General features: G+C 41.6%; 1 protein-coding gene across 2 annotated transcripts in view; it reads right to left on the bottom strand.

Moving 5' to 3' along the window:
- The window catches only part of St3gal3 (ST3 beta-galactoside alpha-2,3-sialyltransferase 3), a 193,473-nt gene that overhangs the window by 86,937 nt on the left and 87,327 nt on the right, over positions 1-19,209 (bottom strand). For both annotated transcript variants that reach the window (XM_027937363.3, XM_027937365.3), the window contains one exon: positions 6,400-6,442. In XM_027937363.3, coding sequence (XP_027793164.1) covers positions 6,400-6,442 — 43 coding nt within the window. The remainder of the gene's footprint in view (positions 1-6,399; positions 6,443-19,209) is intronic.

Raw genomic sequence — 19,209 nt, 5'->3', positions numbered from 1 at the left:
AGTTGATGGTCTGGGCTCTCATATCTTTGTGTCACAGCAAATTTCTTATGAAATTACACTGAACATTAAAGTCCCCATGTTCTTGCACACCTGGTAACTATAAAACACCACATTGTGGTGGAGACAGGACCTTCTCCAGAGACACAGTGACAACCCACACCCAGATGAAATAGATAAAAACTTCATTAATCAAATCTGCTCCCAGAAGGCTCCCAACCACTCAGGAACCAGGCAATGACTGCCAGGATCTGGTTCTGTCAAGGTGTCCAGATGGCCCCTCTAGCTTGGACTAATGGGCACATTCCTGGATCAGAGTGTCAAACTCTCCTGAAAAATGAAATATCCTTAGGGTTCTGTCTGGAATGCTCTGCCTCCAGATAGGGCCAGGGCTAACCCCATCACTTCCTTTGAGTCTTTGCTCAAATGTCACCTTCGCAGTGAGTCCTACTCTGACCACCCAACTTAAACTTGCAATCGCAACAGCACTGCCTTGTCTTGCTCTATTTTCTTCCACAGCACTTAATACTTTTTGTTTACTGAGTATCATGTTCACTGCTATATCCTCAGAGCACAGAATATTACCTGATGGTTGGGAATTACTCAAGAAATTTGCTGAATGAATGAGAAAGTGCTCACCCTGCTGTTGGGGCAGGAGGCTTTAGCTCTAAAACCTTCCCCAACTTTGACAGCAGACCCCTTGCAGAGTCTCCCAAGGGACCAGACTTGAATCCCTAAAGGTATCATCCTATCAGACTGTAGCTATATGCCCTAATAAGCCTGAGTGTCCAGCCCTAGGGGAAGACAGGGTCAACTCTTGGGCCACCTTGAGGCCAACAATGCCCACCACCTTACTAACCTTGCATCCTGGTTCTCCTTCCTCTTTTTTTTTTTTTTAAACACAATATCTTTATTTTATTTATTTATTCTTATGTGGTGCTGAGGATCAAACCCATGTGAGGCAAGTGCTTCACCACTGAGCTACAACCCCAGCCCTCATCTTGGTTATTCTTGTGCCCCCTCCCAACTATGTCTTTGTCAGTTTTCTCATTTCAAGTCACTATTCTCTGCTGCTTCTTAGCCCAATCTCCTACTTCTCTCTCTCACCCTCACTCTTTCTATGACGTTCCATGAAGTCCTGCTCCTTTCTATCTCCAGCTTCTTAGGTGAATGTTTCTTCCATTCTCTGCTTTCATAGCAACCTGGGTCTTCTCTGAACACACCATTTCTAAGCCCTCTGTGATATGGGCTTCTCCTTCATCTGAACCCCTTGTACCTTGTGATCACCGGCATCCTCTCTATACTCCACCTGTGCATCCAAACCACCAATATGCCATCTTATTAAAACAAAACAAAACAAAACAACAACAGGTTGATGATGTAGCTCGGTAGTAAAGTATTTGCCTGGCATGCTCAAGGCATGGGTCCCAGCCTCAGAACTTAAAAAAAAAAAAAAATCTGCTTGTTGCTCATGCTACCCAGCAATATTACCCCTTTCTATCCCTTGCTGTTCTCATTTACTCCCCCAACATATTCACTAAGACTTTAGTTCACAAGAGTCCTATCCAATCAAGGGCTTAAAAGGCCATGCATATGACTTAGAATTTTCAAGCTAATCCCATTTGCAAAACATATAGTTGGTGCTCAAGAAATATTTGCTAAATGAATGAGTGAAGAAATAGAATATGGGATATGAAGTAGGAGGCAAAGTGAGTCCAGGTCCCACTTTTGGGCTATATCTTTCTCAGTGGAGCAGATAAAGATACAGAACAGGTTCAGTCTCACAGTCTCATTGGGGGCTATTATTCTTATCGTCACTCTAAAGTGAGAAACTAAGACCTAGTGTTTAAATAATGCTCAAGTGTAGAAATAGTAAGAAGTGGAACTGGGCCTAAAATCCATGTCTGACTCTGCAACATGTATGTGTGTGTTTGTGTGTGTGTGTGTGTGTGTGTGTGTGTTGCTTCTCTCATGGCTGCCTCTCCATATATATATATTTGTAGCACATACATGTTTTTAACTATCAAAACAACAACTGCCTTCCTGAAGGCCAGATCTTACACTTAGAAGACATGCTTTTGCACATGAATAGTCTGAATAACTTTTGTAGATTCTGTCATGTAAATACAAGCAGCAGAGAATTCTCAAAGGAAACACAAACAAATCTATTTAAAAAATCTATTTATTCCAAAAATATAAAATGAAAAGAATATAATGTAGATGAGAAACATTTATTTTCATGACATTGGAATATCACAAGCAAAAAAGTTATTTTAAATCACAGGGTTTCCAGAGAAGAAAACACCTAAGGTGTGGAAACGATTTCATGTACAGATGTAGCTATGCTACATTCTCAGTGAGAAGTGAGCCAATTACACCTTGTGGGTCAAAGGCAACCCACCACCTCTTTTTTGTATGACAATCTTCCAGGGGGGGAAAATGAAAAGAAGTCTAATATTTTATGATATAAAGTTATATAAAATTAAGATTTCATATAAATAAAGTTGTATAGGGATATAGCCATACTCACTTGTCTACATATTGTCTATGGATACTTTCATGTTAAAATTGCCGAGCTGAGTAGCTGTAACAAACAGACAAGGAACCCCCAAATCCTATAATATTTATGATCCAGTCTTTACAGAGGAAGTTTGTCAACCCTTGTTGTAATCTTTTCTGATTTATCTTCCAGTTAACTAACTCTTTCTTCAGTTATGTCTAATCTACTATTAAACCCTCCTATTGAGTGTTTAATTTGGATCATCATATTTTCCAATTTTAGAAGTTCATTACTTTTTAATCTAATACTTGACTTTTTGTGCACATAGGTCAATTATTAAATTTCTTGATAGTACATGTAATTGTTCTATACACTGTGGTAATTCCAATTTCAGAAATGTCTGTGGGTTCTCCTCTGTTGTCTGTTATTCTTCATGGTTCTCAACTAATAAAAGCTCATTTTCTTGTGAATTGAGTTTTATTGCTGCTCATTTCCTTGAAAAGTTATTTGTAAGGAATTCACATCTTTCTTCAAAGAGGGTTTGTATTTGTTTCTGCCAGGTGTTTAAAGGCACTGCCACGTCGCTAATGTCTTCAACAGTACTTATGGCGTTAAAGTTCCCTAGATCACTTGGATAATGGGAATCATGGCAATGAGTATCAAGGTTTTGCTTAATTAACTGTTACCTTAATTCACTCAGAGCTGTGGTTATTTTTCCCGTAAGCCTGCCTCAGGGATTCAGGTTTATTTCTAGTTCATCCTTACACTAAGTCCTTTGGAGTTACAGTTGATTATAGATAGGCTTTTATTTTATTTTATTTTTTGTGGTATTGGGGATTGAATCCAGGGGCGCTTAACCACTGAGTCACACATCTCCAGCCTGTTTTTATATTTTATTTAGAGACACAGTCTCGCTAAATTGTCTCTGTCTGCCAAGCCACTGGGATTACAGGTGTGTGCCACTGCATTCAGTCTTAAATTTAATCAGAGTTTTTGAATCAGAGTTTTGAAGAGGAGTGGAGAGTAAGACAGAGGCAATATTTTAAGAGAATGGCTAAAAATTTCCAGAAGATGTAAGTTCTTATACTCAAGAAGCTAAATACGTTCAGTGGATTAGACAAATCCATTGAATGAAGTGAAGGGAGGGGAGATAGGAATTGGAAAGACAGTAGAATGTGACATAACTTCCCTATGTACATGTATGAATACACCACAGTGAATCTTGGCATTGTGTACATCCACAACACTGGGATCCTAATTAGAATAAAAATATACTCCATATTTGTTTAAATATGTCAAAATAGTCTCTACTGTCATGTATAACTAAAAGGAAGAAATTTTAAAAGGAGCTAAATAAATCCTAATAAAATAAATAAAAAGAACTCCTTAAATCAATTTATTCACAGTTTATATAATCCTTTCTTTTATTCTTCATAAAACTATAGAGAGTGTTATATACCTACATCTTTCATAAAGGAAACTTGGAATTCAGAAAGCTAAAATAAATCACCAAAGGTCACACAATATGAAGCAGCAGAGAAAGAATTCCAATCCAGTTCCTCTGAGAAGGACTGGAAGATCTCAGATCTAAACTTGGAAAGGGAAATCTAAACTTTGCTGAGGAATTGCCCCCCAAAAGCAGAACCCTTAACTTGGAAACTTCTCTTTGAAAGAGGATGGAAACCCTCTTTAGATATCTGTTTTCCTTTGAAGAAAGCACTGGACTGCAAAAGCCTTTTTACAGTAAGAGGAAGGAAAGTTCTAGCTTATACCTTAGATTGTGAGTTAAACAGGGCCAACCCAATTCCTTGGCCAAAAACTGGTTGACTCAGAAGATTCATGGAGGCAGCCTGATACACAACAGCCTGCTCTGTACCACTCCTCTGTCAGGACAGCACGGCAGGAGAACACTCCTCCTTCGCTGCCGAAGACAGCTTAAATACTGGAGTTAGCATGTCCTCAATAACATGTCCTTTGTTCACCAATGTGATTCAACTTAGTAATTACTATCTCTTCCATTCTGGTGGCATTTCACTTGCTTATAAAAAGTGTTTTTTGTTTGTTGTTTGTTTGTTTTTTTGTTCGAGCACTAAATTAAGAATTTTTTTTTTTTTAGAGAGAGAGAGAGAGAGAGAGAGGGAGAGAGAGAAATTTATTTTTTAGTTTTTCGGCGGACACAACATCTTTGTATGTGGTGCTGAGGATCGAACCCGGGCCGCACGCATGCCAGGCGAGCGCGCTACCACTTGAGCCACATTCCCAGTCCTAAATTAAAAATTTTCTAACAGTGAAGTGGTGCTTTCTAACACAATCAAGTTCCACTCCCCAGATGTTAGTATGTGGCTAATCTCCACCAGCCTGGCAGAAAGAGCAAACCATTCTTCCCCTCTGGCTGCCTCTCCATGACGTAGAAGCTGGGAGGCTTACAATGCCTGAACTCATAGCACAAGGCACCAAAGCCAAGAAAACAGATTCCAGGAAAACGAACCAGATGCCAGACAATTCAGTGGGAAAGCCAAACAGGCCCCGGTTTGATAACTTCTGTAAGTTATCTTCACAATCTGAAGCAGCTATGGATAAGGCCTTATGTAAAGAGGAAAGGACCCACAACTCTGGTCTTCCATGATATCTGGTCTTCTATGATACCTGTCTCAGGATAGGAGACACAGGTGTACAAAAGGAACAATAAAAGGAGTTCCGGGAGGTGGTAAGGTAGTTTTTCCAAGCATTTTTTTTTTTTTTAACCTTTGTATTATTTATTTATTTTTATATGGTGCTGAGGATCAAACCTAGGGCCTCGCATGTGCTAGGCGAGCACTCTGCCACTGAGCCACAACCCCAGCCCCTTTACAAGCATTTTTTATCAACCATGTGAGTGGTCTACAAGAGCATGAATGCACAGAGTGGAAAGAGATGCAACTCCAGGCATGGAGGTCAAATGGGGAAGTACACAGTCAGTCACCCACCCACCCATCCAAGAAATCAGTGTTTACTGAGCACCTAACAATTATATACCTGTGCAGTCTAAGAACTAGAGAGACCAAGCAGGCCAGGAAAGGGAAGAATTCTGGAAGGATTAGATATCCTGTACCAAACTCCACCCCGCCACACTGTAAATTCATCAGTTCAATTAAATCCTTTCAGCAACTCCACAAAGCATGCATTTGTTGTCTTTATCTTATAGATGAAATTGAGGATCAAAGTGGTTAAGTAGCTAACCAGGAAGCACAAAGAGAATACATGGCAATCTGGGATGTGAACCAAGGTTTGTCTGGCTCTGAGCCTGTGTCCTTAATAAATTAATAACCATTACACAGTTAATTATAGTACAGCAACGTAATTGTAACAGAGAGAGAAAATTCAGTGAAAGCATAGAGGAAGAGGCAATTAATTTTGTGAAGGGAGGAAGTGATCTTTGAGCTTTCCAAGTGGACGAGCAAGGAAAGTGAATTTCAGGCACAGGTAAGACAAAAAGCTGCTACAAAGGCCAAGGAAAAAAGGAAGAGAGTTGACTTGTGGCAGGAGTGACAGGAGTTGGAGCTGGAGGGGAAGCCAGGATTGAACAGAGAAGGCGCTGCAGCCAGGAGGTAAGGCTTCTTTGACTGTAACTCAACTGTCCTCCACTCTGTATAGGAGCCTCCTGTCCAGGGGCCTACATGTCCTGGCAGTGGCCCCCTTCTGTAATGAGCTGCCTATGCCAGTCACAACTAAGGCCTTATGTTTGCACCCACAATCCCATCCTGTCCAGGCCCCTGCAGAGTGTAATGTGCTCAGAGATTTTACTGACAACCTGGAGACAGAGGCCTCAGGGAATTCCCCTACAACCACAGGGGTGAGAGAGGTGACCATAAGGTTAGCCTTCACAGACTACCAGAACCAAGGCATTTCCTCATTCTACTTACAGTTTAGAGTCCAACTTCAGGAGGAAGCCCAACCGATCATACTCTGAAAAAGAAAAGCAGAAACGTCACTGAAGTCATGCTACTGCCAACACCAACAGGTTGCATTCCCTAGACTTAGACCATGGAGACAAACACCCCTTGGAAAAGTATATGATTCAACTGCTTCAAAGAACAACCAAATTCATAAGCTACAACTAAATGTAAGTCACAAAACATCTGCTGAGCACCTATTTTGTGAAGAGCCAGGTTCAATGCCATGGATCTCCTAAGTCTTCTAGGCTGACCAGTCCTAACGCTGACACAGAATCACCTTCCTGCATAAATATGGTATTTGAAACTGAAATTTAGTGAACCACAAAATTGGAACCTAGAGAAGAGGGTTGGAAGGAATTTCTGTTTCCTTTAAGGGGAGGCACAATGACTGGTGTACTGAGGCAGGATAACTATGGAGTGAAGATGTGGCAGCCATGGGGTCCTCAAATCATGGCAGCAATTTTCTCTGTGGTCATCAAAGGGAACTGAAGAGATGTGATAGACAGGAAATTCAAAATAAAAATTAAAAACAAATTGGTAAGATGTTTACAGCAGCAGTAGAGTGCTCGCCTAGGATGCACAAGGCACTGGGTTCTATCCTCAGCACCACATAAAAATAAAGATATTGTATATACCTAAAACTAAAAATAAATATTTTTTTTAAAAAAGATGCTTATAACAGATGATAACTCAACTTTTTAACATTTTTGCCTCATTTTAAGGTGAGGTTGAAACAGTTGTACAAAACTGTATGGACAAGTTTTTAAAAAGTATTCTGAGGGCCTAAGGGGAAATTAGCATATGGAAAATAATAAAATGCAGCTGGGGGAAGGAGAACACCAAAAGTGAATGTCTTCAGGCCTGGTGTGTTTGCTGCAGGATCAGAGATCTCTCCCCAAGTTTTCCATAGCTACAACTAAGTGCAAAGTATTGGTTTCCTGGGTCACAGCATCCACAAAATAAGCCAGGGAAATCACTATTTCTAGTATCAAATTCCCTGTGTCCTCAAAAATGTTTGTATAAGAAAAATGTTGGGAAGTGTCTTGGAATTGTTTCTTCTACCTTGGCTCATGGATTTTTAAAAGGTGGTTTATGAATGCAGTTCTCAGCTGACCTGGCTTACTCTGAAGATAATCAGGATGGAAAAGGCCACACAGCAAGGCTTTCAAGGGACTCAGCCTTCAGTAATCAATGAAGGGCCAAGAGAGGGAAGTTACACTGCCAAGTACCACAGGGGTCATTCTGCAAGGCTGGTGAAGGGCAGTCCCAGACTTCACAATTAGCTAGGCTGTGGAGGAAGAGGACATCCTCTTCTTACCCTTGAAAACCAACTAGGACACAGAACTCAATGGAAAGCCTGCCGCCCAGGAGAACTCCCCTGGATGAGTGAAGCTTTCCTCAAAATAATTCCAGTGCTTTGATTCAGACAGAGAGATCAGACTTTCCTTAACATACCAAGAAATTTGAAAAACTGGTAGAAAAACTCAAAAAACCTTCAATTAAGACAAACTAAAAAGTAGTTTGTAAATAGTTTCAAAGTTTAATACTCTTTCAACATCCATATCTTCTCCTTTGATGAAAAGGAAACATCAACTTGCCAAATACATGTCACTAGTCCCCAGGTGGTAACAACGTGGGGAAGCCATCATGCTGCTGCTCCTCAGACCTGCCTGAGCAAGACCCTTGATACACAGTGGCCCCAGCCTCAGCAGATTCCTCACCAAGAAGCTGGAGAATGCCTTCCCCCTTGAGCAAACTCCCATCAGAGGATCAAGCAGGAGCACACCCAACACAAGGGAAATGGAAGAATGTGAAACCCTCTGCAGCCATTCACACCACTGGTTGCTGTTGTCTTAAACAATTCTGTTGAACTGTCAATTAATTGTCCCCTTCACATAATTACATCTGTGGTTTATTTTCTAATGGCATTTAGAGCTTTTCTCTTGAGCTTTCTCTTCCTTACTGATTGCACACTGAACAAATAAAATCACTGTATTTCTATGGAAATTTTGTTCCTTCTATAGCTCTCTAGGTCTCTCTCTCCATTTCTCTTTTCTTAAGAGACATAAGTACCAGAAATATTCCATTTTTTTTAATTTAAAAAAAAAAGGCAGCTTTTTTAAATGGCCACTTTTTTTCTTGGCTGTATGTCAGACCCCAGGCCACGGGACCCGAGCTGTTGTCCTGTGAAGGGCACCCTCTACCAGCTCAGCTAACTTGCCAGGCAACACCACAGGCCCAGCATTACCACAGCTTCTGAATTTTTTTTTTAAACCAAGAATTTGGACTTTTTTCAAAGTAAAATGTCTCAATCTATATATACTGGCAGTAGATTCAAGAAAAAAAAAAATCTAAAGATTATGTAGATCCACCAAAATGCGACTCTGGGCAGAATTCTGCCAGCAGGCTGTTTGCACATAAGGCGTCCTAGACTGATATTACACGAAGGCTCTGGCTGCACACAGTGGCGCTCAATAAATATCTGTGGACTGTTCTTACCAGGATTACTTGGTCACAATAGTCAAAATATCTACCAAATTAGTATGAAAACAAAGTTTCTGTCAAGCTTCTAAGGTGATAAATTTCAGATACCAAAGTGAGATGCAAAATTCCAAAGAAAATATCTGAAATTTGTTACATAATTCTAAAGGCCCTCCCAGCATCAGTGTAACAGTAACCAGTTGTTAGAGATAAGAGGATTTGACAAGTTTCCTTGGGCAGAGTGGTGTTCTATGCGCCTCATCCCCCTCAAAGGGCAGAATACCTGGTTAACCTTGTCCCTCACTCCAGCCTGGTAAGGGAGCTTAACATGTGGCTCTTAAAGGTATGAGGACAGAGTGGGCTGCCTGGGCCGGCCTTCTGCCTGACAAGTCTAAGGGCAGAGATGGGCTGCCTGGCTGCAGGAGAGAGCAGCATTTGGGACTGGGCCACACTCCCAGAATCTGCTGTGGAAAGGGATGCAGGAATAAGCTAGGGTAAGGTCATTTTAGGTCCTTCCCCAAACATCTGCTGACAGGGTTGACAAATGCTTAGCTACCAGAAGTAGGCAGACAATTAGATTCCCAGAAGCCACAGGGGTGATAGGCAAGGCTGAGGTGAAGTCCCCAAAATAAATAGGAGTCACCAAAACACTTAGGAGAGCACCCCACAAGAGTCAGGTTTAAACAGTCTCCGGGCCCAAGAGTACAAACACTATCCGAGGTTTTTCTGCTCATGTTCTCTCTCTCCTTTCCACAGTAATTCCAGAAAGAGCAGCCAGCAACTGGTGGGGAGCTGAAGGAGTAAGACATGCATGCCTGCCTTCCCAGAGTCAGGCACATACGGGTATGAGCCAGAATTGGGGGAGAGGAATCAAGTGCAGCTCCGAAAGGATTGAAAGCTGTAATTATTGCTACTACATGAGATCGAATGCTGTCTTTCTGGAATTGGTGATTCAGAGTGAACATGAGATTTTTATGATCTGAGAGGCATTAAGAACTTCAGTGGACTTCCCATGCTGAAAACATTTTAAGGGGACAGAGCAACTCAAAGGTCATTTCTGTAATTATTGCCCCCATGTTTCCTCCATGTAAAACATACTGGTTGCACTAACTTAGGCCAAAGGGGTGATTTACATGACTTTTGTGTAGTACTGGGGATTGATCCCAGGGCCTTGGGAGGCTAGGCAAGCACTCTACCAGAGCTACATCCCCAGCCCAACAGGGTGATATAATGATTCACATAACTAAACTGTGGTGAGGGCGGGAGCGCAGAGAGCATCAGAGACAAGTGACAGTCACTGGAAGGCCATCAGACCCCCTCTGCTGGCTATACTCTCCCCAACAAGCTTTCTTCATATCTTTCGCAATATGGCTGCCAGCAATTGGTAGGTGCATGACTTCAGCTCCATCACAGAAAAGGGACAGCCGCTCAGTTTCTGATGGCAAAACTCCTGGGGAGGAGTGAGGGATGACCTAGCTACAGCATCTCTTAACTCCTATTCTAGTCACAGACATTCTGAAGGAGTTGAGGCTTGTGAAAAATGACAAGTCCGCCATGACATCCACTGTTAGAAGGAGCATTTTTACCAGAAGGAATGGGCCGTCTTGACCAAATAAAAGGCCCATTGTGAATGGTAGAAACAATCTTTGGAAAAGTTAGATATACTGGCCTTACTTCTCCCCTTGCTCCTGGGTCCTGGGGTTGGGGGGTGGGCAATTCCTCTTCCCTGACAACGTCCTTAAGTCATCCTACTGCCCCCTGGACTCGCTGCTCAGACCCAAGCTTACCACCACTTCTGCCTGAACTGAGGTCTGTCTGTCCTGGAGGCTCTGCTTTGACTGAGGCTCTCCAGGGGAGGCTGCCTCTGCTCTCATTTATCCCATGATGTCCCTGCTGGGGTTTCCCTCTCACTTCTTTTTTGTGTGTGGGGTTGTTGGGTTTCTTGGATCTGTGGATTTTAATGAAATTTGAAGAAATTCTGGCTATTACTTTTTTCAAATATGTTTTTGCGCTCCCTTCTCTTTTCAGGGCTCAATTACACTTGTATCAGGCTGCTTGAAATCCCCCAGCTCATGGACAGAGAGATCAGACTTGTTTTCCCCTCTGCTTCATTTTGGATAACTGCTTGGACACATCTTTTTTTTTTTTTTTTTTTTTAATAGAGAGAATGAAGGAGGGCCCAGTCATGAACCTCATCAACTTCATTCCCCCCCCCTTTTTTTTAGAGAGAGAGAGAGAGAGAATTTTAATTTTTTTTATTTTTTAGTTTTCAGCGGACACAACATCTTTGTTTGTATGTGGTACTGAGGATTGAACCTGGACCACACGCATGCCAGGTGAGCGCGCTACCACTTGAGCCACATCCCCAGCCCCTGCTTGGACACATCTTATTCACTCTTCTTTTATTCTAGCATGTCTAATTTGCTGATGTTACATCCAGTATATTTTTCATCTCAGACATTATACTTTTCATCTCTAGGAGTTCTCTTATATCTTCTATGCCTTTCCTTAACATTCCCATGCTTTCCTCTACCTTTGCAAACATGTGGAATGTGTTGTAATGTCCCTTGTCTACTAATGCCAGCACTTGTGTCATCTCTAAGCCTCTATCTACCGATAGAACTGCCTGGTATTTGACTGACTGCCAGTCATATGAATTTTACTTTGTTGAGGGTAGGGTATTTGGTCATTTCTTAACTAGTTATTTTGAGGTACAATTAAATGACTTAGAAACAGTTTGTTCCTTTTGAGGTTTACTTTTAAGCTTGTATGGATAGAACCAAAGGCAAGACAGACTTTAGGGCTAACTTTACAAAGTTACTAATTGTGCCCCACTATTAAGGCCATACCCTTCTCAGTACCCTATATAATACCCTGTGTTTTATGAAGTTTTCCCACTATTCCCAAAGATTATATGCCTTTCTAGTTGTTTTCCCAACTTCTGGTAGTTTTTGCATTCACATGCACTCATCAGCAAGAAATCCAAGGGGACCCCTGACACATCCCCAGAGTTCTCACTGTGTGTGGCTCTCCCCTCAAAGTAATCTACCTGTGAATTCTAGCTTTTTTGATCTCCTCAAGGTCTCAATTTTTCCTCAACTTAGGAAGAGTCTTGGGTTCTATTTGGGTTCTCCTTCCCTGAGTGGTGGTTTCCAACTATCTCCAGATGGTTAGCTTGGACAATTACAAGGTAGACCACACTGCTTTTCCTCCTTTCAAAAATCAGTATCCTGTGCTACCTATTCTTTAAGGTCTGAACAACTTTTTTCCACAAATTTTGTCTGTTTTTTTTTTTTTTTTTCAGTTGTTTCGCCATCTTTCTTCACTTTTTCCTTGTTTAGTCTAGACTCCAACTTGCTCCATATGCAGCTTAGCCTGCCCAATTACCTTTCCACTGCACCCAAACCAAAGCTCTTGTAAGCTCCCGACTTGTCTACACAGCTACCTCCTAGACATTTCCACTTTGATGTCATAGGGACGCTGAAAATTCTAGATGTCATATGGTTCACCATTGTCCTCACAGCTAATTCTCATCTGCACATTCCCAAAACCTGGTCCTCTACCAGTACTTCATGAAAGGCACCCCTATTCCCCCAATTCCCAGGCTTGAAACTCAAGAGGATCCATCAATTCCTGATTCTCTCTTATTTCATTTAATTAATTACCTTGTCCTTTTAATAATTCCTTCTCCTAACAGGATCTCAAATCCACTTTTCTCCATTTCTAGGAACCTTGACTAAGCCAGCTTCATTATCCTAACAACCTCCTATCAGGTTTCCCTGTCTCCTGTCTTGTCTCTTTCTAGTAGGTTCTCTGTGCTGTAACTGAAGCTATCTTTCTATAAGATAAATATGATTATGTCACAAACCTGCTTAAGGCCTTTCAAAGGCCTTAAAATTATTGAAATTATTCTCAAAACAAATCCAAATCTCTTTGTTTACAAAGTCCTTCGTGATCTGGCCCTATAGCAACCATTCCAATTCCAGGCGTTTTTTTTTTTTTTAAATTAATTTGTTCTTTTTAGAACAAGGTACATGGTAGTAGAGTGTATTTTGACATATTATACATACATGGAGTATAATTAGGAACCCATTCTTATGGAGTTTCACAGGTGGTATATTTATACATGAACAAAAGTTTTGATTCCCTGCATTGCCCCTACCTTGGCCCACCCACCCTGACTCAACTATTTTATGTTCTGAAGAATCTCCAAGTCTTTGGATATGCTTTCCTCCTCATTTTAAGTATTTTCCCTGCCCCTTCCACTGGTTATTGCCTACCCATTGTTCCTAAGTGGCTTGCAGTCACCTCTAACTCAACACACTACAAGTCAGACTGACAGTACCTTCCCCAAGTCCTGTGGTTTTTTTTTTTTTTCTGGTAATGGCATCACCATCCAGTCCTCTCCACAGCCCTCATTTCTAAGTATAGACCCTCCTCCTTGCACCATGGTCGCTGTTTTTGCTGCGTCTTCACAGCTGCTTAAGACCACGCAGCAGCCTCTTCATCTGCCTTCTCAGCCTCATCTTCTGCCACTCCTTTCTGGTCAGGCTTTATGCCTCAGTTATTGCAGATGCTTCCTCTGTTCTGTCCTCAGTCATCCCGCTGACTTGGTAAACAGAATCAAATCGCCAAGATGCAGCCATCACCATGGCTCCCCCCCCCGCCCCCCCCCCCGCCCCACAGCCCAGCACTGGGGATTGAACTCAGCTGAGCTAACTCCTCCTGCCTCAGTCTTCCAAGTAGCTGGATTATAGACGTGTACCACCAAACCCAGGCCAAAGCTCAATTTAACAGATATTCTTGTTGCACAACAAGAAACTTTGTGACGTGACTTTTACCTACCTTTCCAGTTCTATCTTGCACTATTCTCTCCTCTGTGCTGCACTCTGGCCATGTTGGCTGTCTTTCAATTCCTTCAATAATCCATGAGTTGCTCTTATAAGCAGTGCCTTATGCCTGAAACGAGCCCTTGCCTCTGCTCATTCTTACTCTAGTTCAATGTCTCATTTAGCAGAGCACTTCCTGCCCTTCTAGTCTAGAATATGCCCCTTTCTATATGCTCCTTTGACACTGTACCTTTCCCCTCCTTGTTTGTAACTATATGTGTCAGATATGTGCCTCTCTTTTGCTAGTTGAGAAGCTCCACAAAGGTTTTCTGCATCCCCCAACACTATGCTTGGCATGCTAAGTGAATATGGAATGAATGCTACCTTCTCTGATCTAATCTGTTAGCCTACATGCCACTTGGCTGTGCTCTCCACCAAACTTAAAGAGCTTACTGCTTTTATACCATTCTTTGCTCATGAGCCTAGAGCACATGTCTTTTGGTTCTGTCCTCCTTTAGAAATAGGTCCCTAAGTTTCTTTTGGGGCAGTGCTTTTCTCCCATTATACACAAGTAGCAGGACTGTAAATAGAATTTGGAATTTGTGTCTAAACTGTAGGCACCTTACAAAAGCTATATTGGTTGAACTCTTTCTTCCTTAAACCAAGTGACATCAGAAAGAAAAACAGTGTGCTGAAGAGATGGACCACTTGTTCCTAGAACCTAGATCCCTGGGGCTGGCCTCTTGTCCCTTCTGAGGGCCAGGTATTTGACCTTTTTTTGTGGGGGAGGAGGGTACTGGGGATTGGACCCAAGGGTATTTTACCATATACCTATATCCTCAGTCCCCCCGCCTTTTTTTGATATAGGGTTTCACTAAGTTGCCAAAAGCTGCTCTTGAACTTGTGATCCTCCTATCTCAGCCTGCCAAGCTGCTGGGATTATAGGTGTGTGCCACCTTGCCTTGATTCTGTTGGTACCCAGATCCTTCTGGTATACTCTCTTCTATTTATTTATTTTTTGTAGCACTGCTAGGCAAATGCTCTACCTCTTAGTTATACCAAGCCATTTTTAAATTTTATTTTGAGACAGGGTCTCACTGACTTGCCCAGGCTTGCTTCAAATTTGTGGTCCTCCTATCTCAGCTTCCCAACTCTCTAAAAAGAGAGATAGCTCCTAACGTACATGCATTTGAGTCCTCCTGGGGGCAGGCCTCTGTATCTTTAGCATCTGATACAGGATCTGGTACAGAGTTGGTGCTACATAAATCTGTTGACTGAATGTAGTGACCAAATGACCAGGGGAGCCTAAGGAGTAGCTCTGAGACCTGGATTCTTGTCTTCCTCCATCCCTTACAGTGAGGTGGCAACACCAGTGGTGGCAGCGATGGTGGTAGCAGTAGCTGCCTCTCTGGATCACCAGCCTATCTTTCACAGCCGTGCTTCCCTTGCACTAGCTGTTATGTTCCTGGCTCCGGGCTCCCAACCCATCAAGCTGATCACTTCACAGTCACCTGCCCAGATAGTCTTTCCTGACTCTTCCTAAGTACAATTCTCTCCTGCCCTGTTTATTTAACTTTTCTTGCACCCTCTATTTCAGTTTCTAACTTTTGCTCTAGGGCTTCCTTCTGAGAGGTAGTTCCCTCCCATCATTTGCCTGATATTTAACCTTTCCTGAGCCTCCTCAGTCTCCAATGAGTGCCCATCTCTATCCCAATCAAGGACCCCACCTGCTAAGGCTCTGCCCTTCGCTCCACAGAGCTCTCACACTAGCAAGAAAGTTTAATGTAATCTTCAGGAGATGTAAATTTGAAAAGAAAACAACCAAGCATAACACTGTAGGCACACAGGGGCACAGCCTCCTTACTGCTGGGACTGGGCACGGCTCCAGATCCCAAAGCATCCTACTTTACACAAACTAGTCTAGAACTGCATGTGAAGCTAATTTGAGTGTACCAACACTTTCAGAATAGTTCACCTCAGGGTAGCTGGCAGGAAGGTCTGGGGCTCACCAGCGGTGCACTGATCCCAAGTCTATGAAGAAGAGAAGACCCTGGGACTCCTGAGTTAGCCAGGCACAATAAGCACTGACATTCACATGCAGCTCTCCTTAAGACTCTCCTCTCAGATAACAAAGCAAGCCAGCAGCTGCACAGTGAGGGAAAAATGTTTAGTCTGGTGGTTTAGGCTTCCTTTCTCGCTTCCAGCAGGCCTGAAAACCCAGGATTACAAAAATCACCAACCAATGAGTACACATATGTGTGTGCTGCCTGGCTCCAGGTGGGAAGTAGCATGGGTGACGCGAATCTGCACTCCTCTCCTCCACACCTGCACCAGGGTCAGAGCTGTGAATGTACAAAGTGCTTTTTCAGCTGCTTAAAGTCTTTGAAATTAACTGTTAACCTTTCTTATTGCTCCTACAAAGGGACTCAGTCTTTTTAGTCACAATAAAAGTTTTATATAAATTACTAGGAAAAAAACTAAAGAAGTCATACAAACACCTGGAAGATTCAGACACTGGATATAAACAAAAGAAGGCCATGCGCCCAAGTGTGCAAGCACCTAATAATGAAACTTTTCTTATTCAAAACAGAATTAACAGAATTGTAAGAACAAATATAGACTAGGTCTCCTGTCTTCATAACAGAAACAACACATTACTGAAACAACAGTGAGAATTCAGGAGATTTGAATGAAGCAATTACTAAATTTGAACTGATGTGCACAGGGGCTTTTATCCAACAGATGGAGAAGGCACTCTTTTCAAAGTATATAGGGAACATTTCTGAAACGGATTACCTCTGAGGTCATAACACAGGGCCAGCCTTGTCTAATTAAAGGTTGGTTACTGGAAGCTATCAAGTGGAACCATGTACTCCAAAATTCTATTTTTTACTTGAACACTCATATTTAATCACTGGCAAAAAAAAAAAAAAAAGTCAGTTACTTTTCTTGAAGTGGGAAATACTTGAAGGGAAATGAGCATATCTGTCAAACTCCAAAGTCTCAAAAGTCGTAGTTTCTTTGTCAGTTTTCCTTCAAGTAAAACTGATATTCCAATAAAAATGCAGCCAGTTTAGCTGGCAACAGTATCACACAAAGCTGTTCTCCAGACAGTCACTGTACCTGCTGTACAGCAAAGGTGGCACACACTCTTCCCATTTCAGTACACAGAGTATTTTAAAAATGTATTCTTGGGGAATAAATCTAATAAACCTAATAATTGCTAGGGTGGCAATGTATCTCAGAACACTTACCTCTTACCTAGCATGAACAAGGTCCTGAGTTTGATCCTAAGCACCACAAAAGTAACAGCAACAACAATAATAATTGCTACAGGTTTATCAAGACCTGGTCTTTTTATTTTTTTAACTGTGTGTGGTCATGAAGAATGCAACAATGGCCACCCACACAGATTTGGACTGCTAGCTTTTTCATGAAAAACACAAGTTCTACCCATCCTTGCTTTTGAATAATAAGTAGAAAAAAGGCAAGGGAAATTTTGTAGTAGTGTGTAATAGGTGTGACCTAAAAACCAAACAAACAAACAAAAATCTGAAATGGTTCTTGGGATCCCACGGATCATACATTACAAATAATGGTTCTAAATTGTTTTTTAATTTAAAATTTTTAAAAGTTCAAGTTTCATTTTTCATGTCTATAAATGTTTCAGGAAGACACGACATCCCACATCCCATTTCAAGATGAGGCTGGTCCTCGCTGTGGTTGGAGTATTGCCTCCAGCACAGAATACTTGTGGCATTCCTACACAAAGGCAGTGAAACCGTGGCAGGAGCAGGAGAGAGGTCATTTGCTCCTCTTCCATGAACTGATCTACAACCTATCCTCATCTCATGAGACACCAAAACTTCCTGCTCTTAGCGGGGCCATCACCTCCATCAGGGAATTTAATGAGGGAAGCCCCAGTAAAGCAGATCTGATGGGATGCCTGCCCTCTGCCTACCAGAAGCAGCAAGCATGTGACACCCAGTTCCACAGCCACTGAATGGAGTCCCAGAGCACATGCAGTTGCCGGAAGAGCATGTGTTCCTAGTGCTCATAGAGCAGTGTTGTTCAAGAGGCCATGGAGCAGGGACAGGCCAAGTAAGGACTCCCAGGGATGGGGGATGCTGTAGGTAGAGGCCAAAACACCTGTCCCCACATAAACCTAATCTCTCTGTATATCTGCAGCCAATATAGCCTTTTATAGCCTCCAAGTTGGCTGTGGGGTGATTACTCCAAGAATTCATGTACATTTTGCAATAGAATTTCACATTATTTTGAAATACTTGGCACACAAAAAAAATGAAACTGGATTTGAAAGCCATTTATTCTACCACAGGAAATTTCAACATTACAATTTTGATGAAAGAAAAGAGCTATTGGATACTTTAAATATAATTCCAACTGTTATAAACTTCTGAATGAGTGTAAAAATTGTTTTGTTTTTTATGTTGCTTATGTGGACAAAATCTCTTTTTGATGAAGACAATAAAGTATTTATTTTTTTTAAGAGAACACCATTAAAAAACATTAGTAGGAGTTAAGATTTCCCAGGAATAAAACCTGATGTAAAAATTTATGAACACTGAAATAGTCTCAAGTTTTCAATTTAAAACTTGAAAATATTTATTTTTATGTCTTATAGCAATTCAATATTTAATATGCAGTCATAATAACATTTTCTTAAACTTTTTTTTGGCGGGGGCGGGGGGCAGTGTTGGTGATCAAACCCAGAGCTTCGCATGTGCTAGGCAACTTCTCTACCATTGAGCTATATCCCCAGCCCTAAATGAGGATGTCTGGTCAGCAACAGACTACCCATAAGTTGGTGGTTCCAGAAGATTACATCACTTAGTGACATCACAGCTATCTCAGTCTGTGTAAGAACACTCAATTATGTTCACACGCAACAAAATCACCTCTGGACACATTTCTCAGAATTATCCTTGACATTTAAACTATGCATGACTATATTCCTTAATACTTTGTGATTAATTTTGCTCATAATTCTACTGTATTAAAAATTTGTGTTTCCCAATGCACTAATCCCCTCCTATTTATCTTAGAATTGCACAGAGATGTTGCCACTTTCTACCTACATTCTGACATGTAAACAGATGGGAAAAACATGCTGAGCAGTGAGATCTTGTTCTATACAGGACAAAAGGAGACCTCTTGAAATGTCCCTAAGCCAGGAACCCCACTATATAGCCTCACCTTTAGGCTACTGAGCCCCAGAATGGAATTTCGGGTAACAGCTGTACAGTATGAACCCTACATGCTACTGCCATTCCAAGTCTTGAGAGAGCCACTTTCTTTTTCCATTCTATAGAATCATTAGAATTTCTCATCAGCTGTCTCAAAGCAGATATTTATTAAATAACTTCTACTGATGACAACACAGAATATTTCCCAGGAAGACCAGATGAAGGAGAATTATTTAGGTTTATAAAGTTTAGTATTTTGT

This window comes from Marmota flaviventris, chromosome 10, assembly GCF_047511675.1.
Source record: "Marmota flaviventris isolate mMarFla1 chromosome 10, mMarFla1.hap1, whole genome shotgun sequence".
Classification (NCBI taxonomy): Eukaryota; Metazoa; Chordata; class Mammalia; order Rodentia; family Sciuridae; genus Marmota; species Marmota flaviventris.
This window is presented reverse-complemented; position numbering and strand designations above follow the sequence as displayed.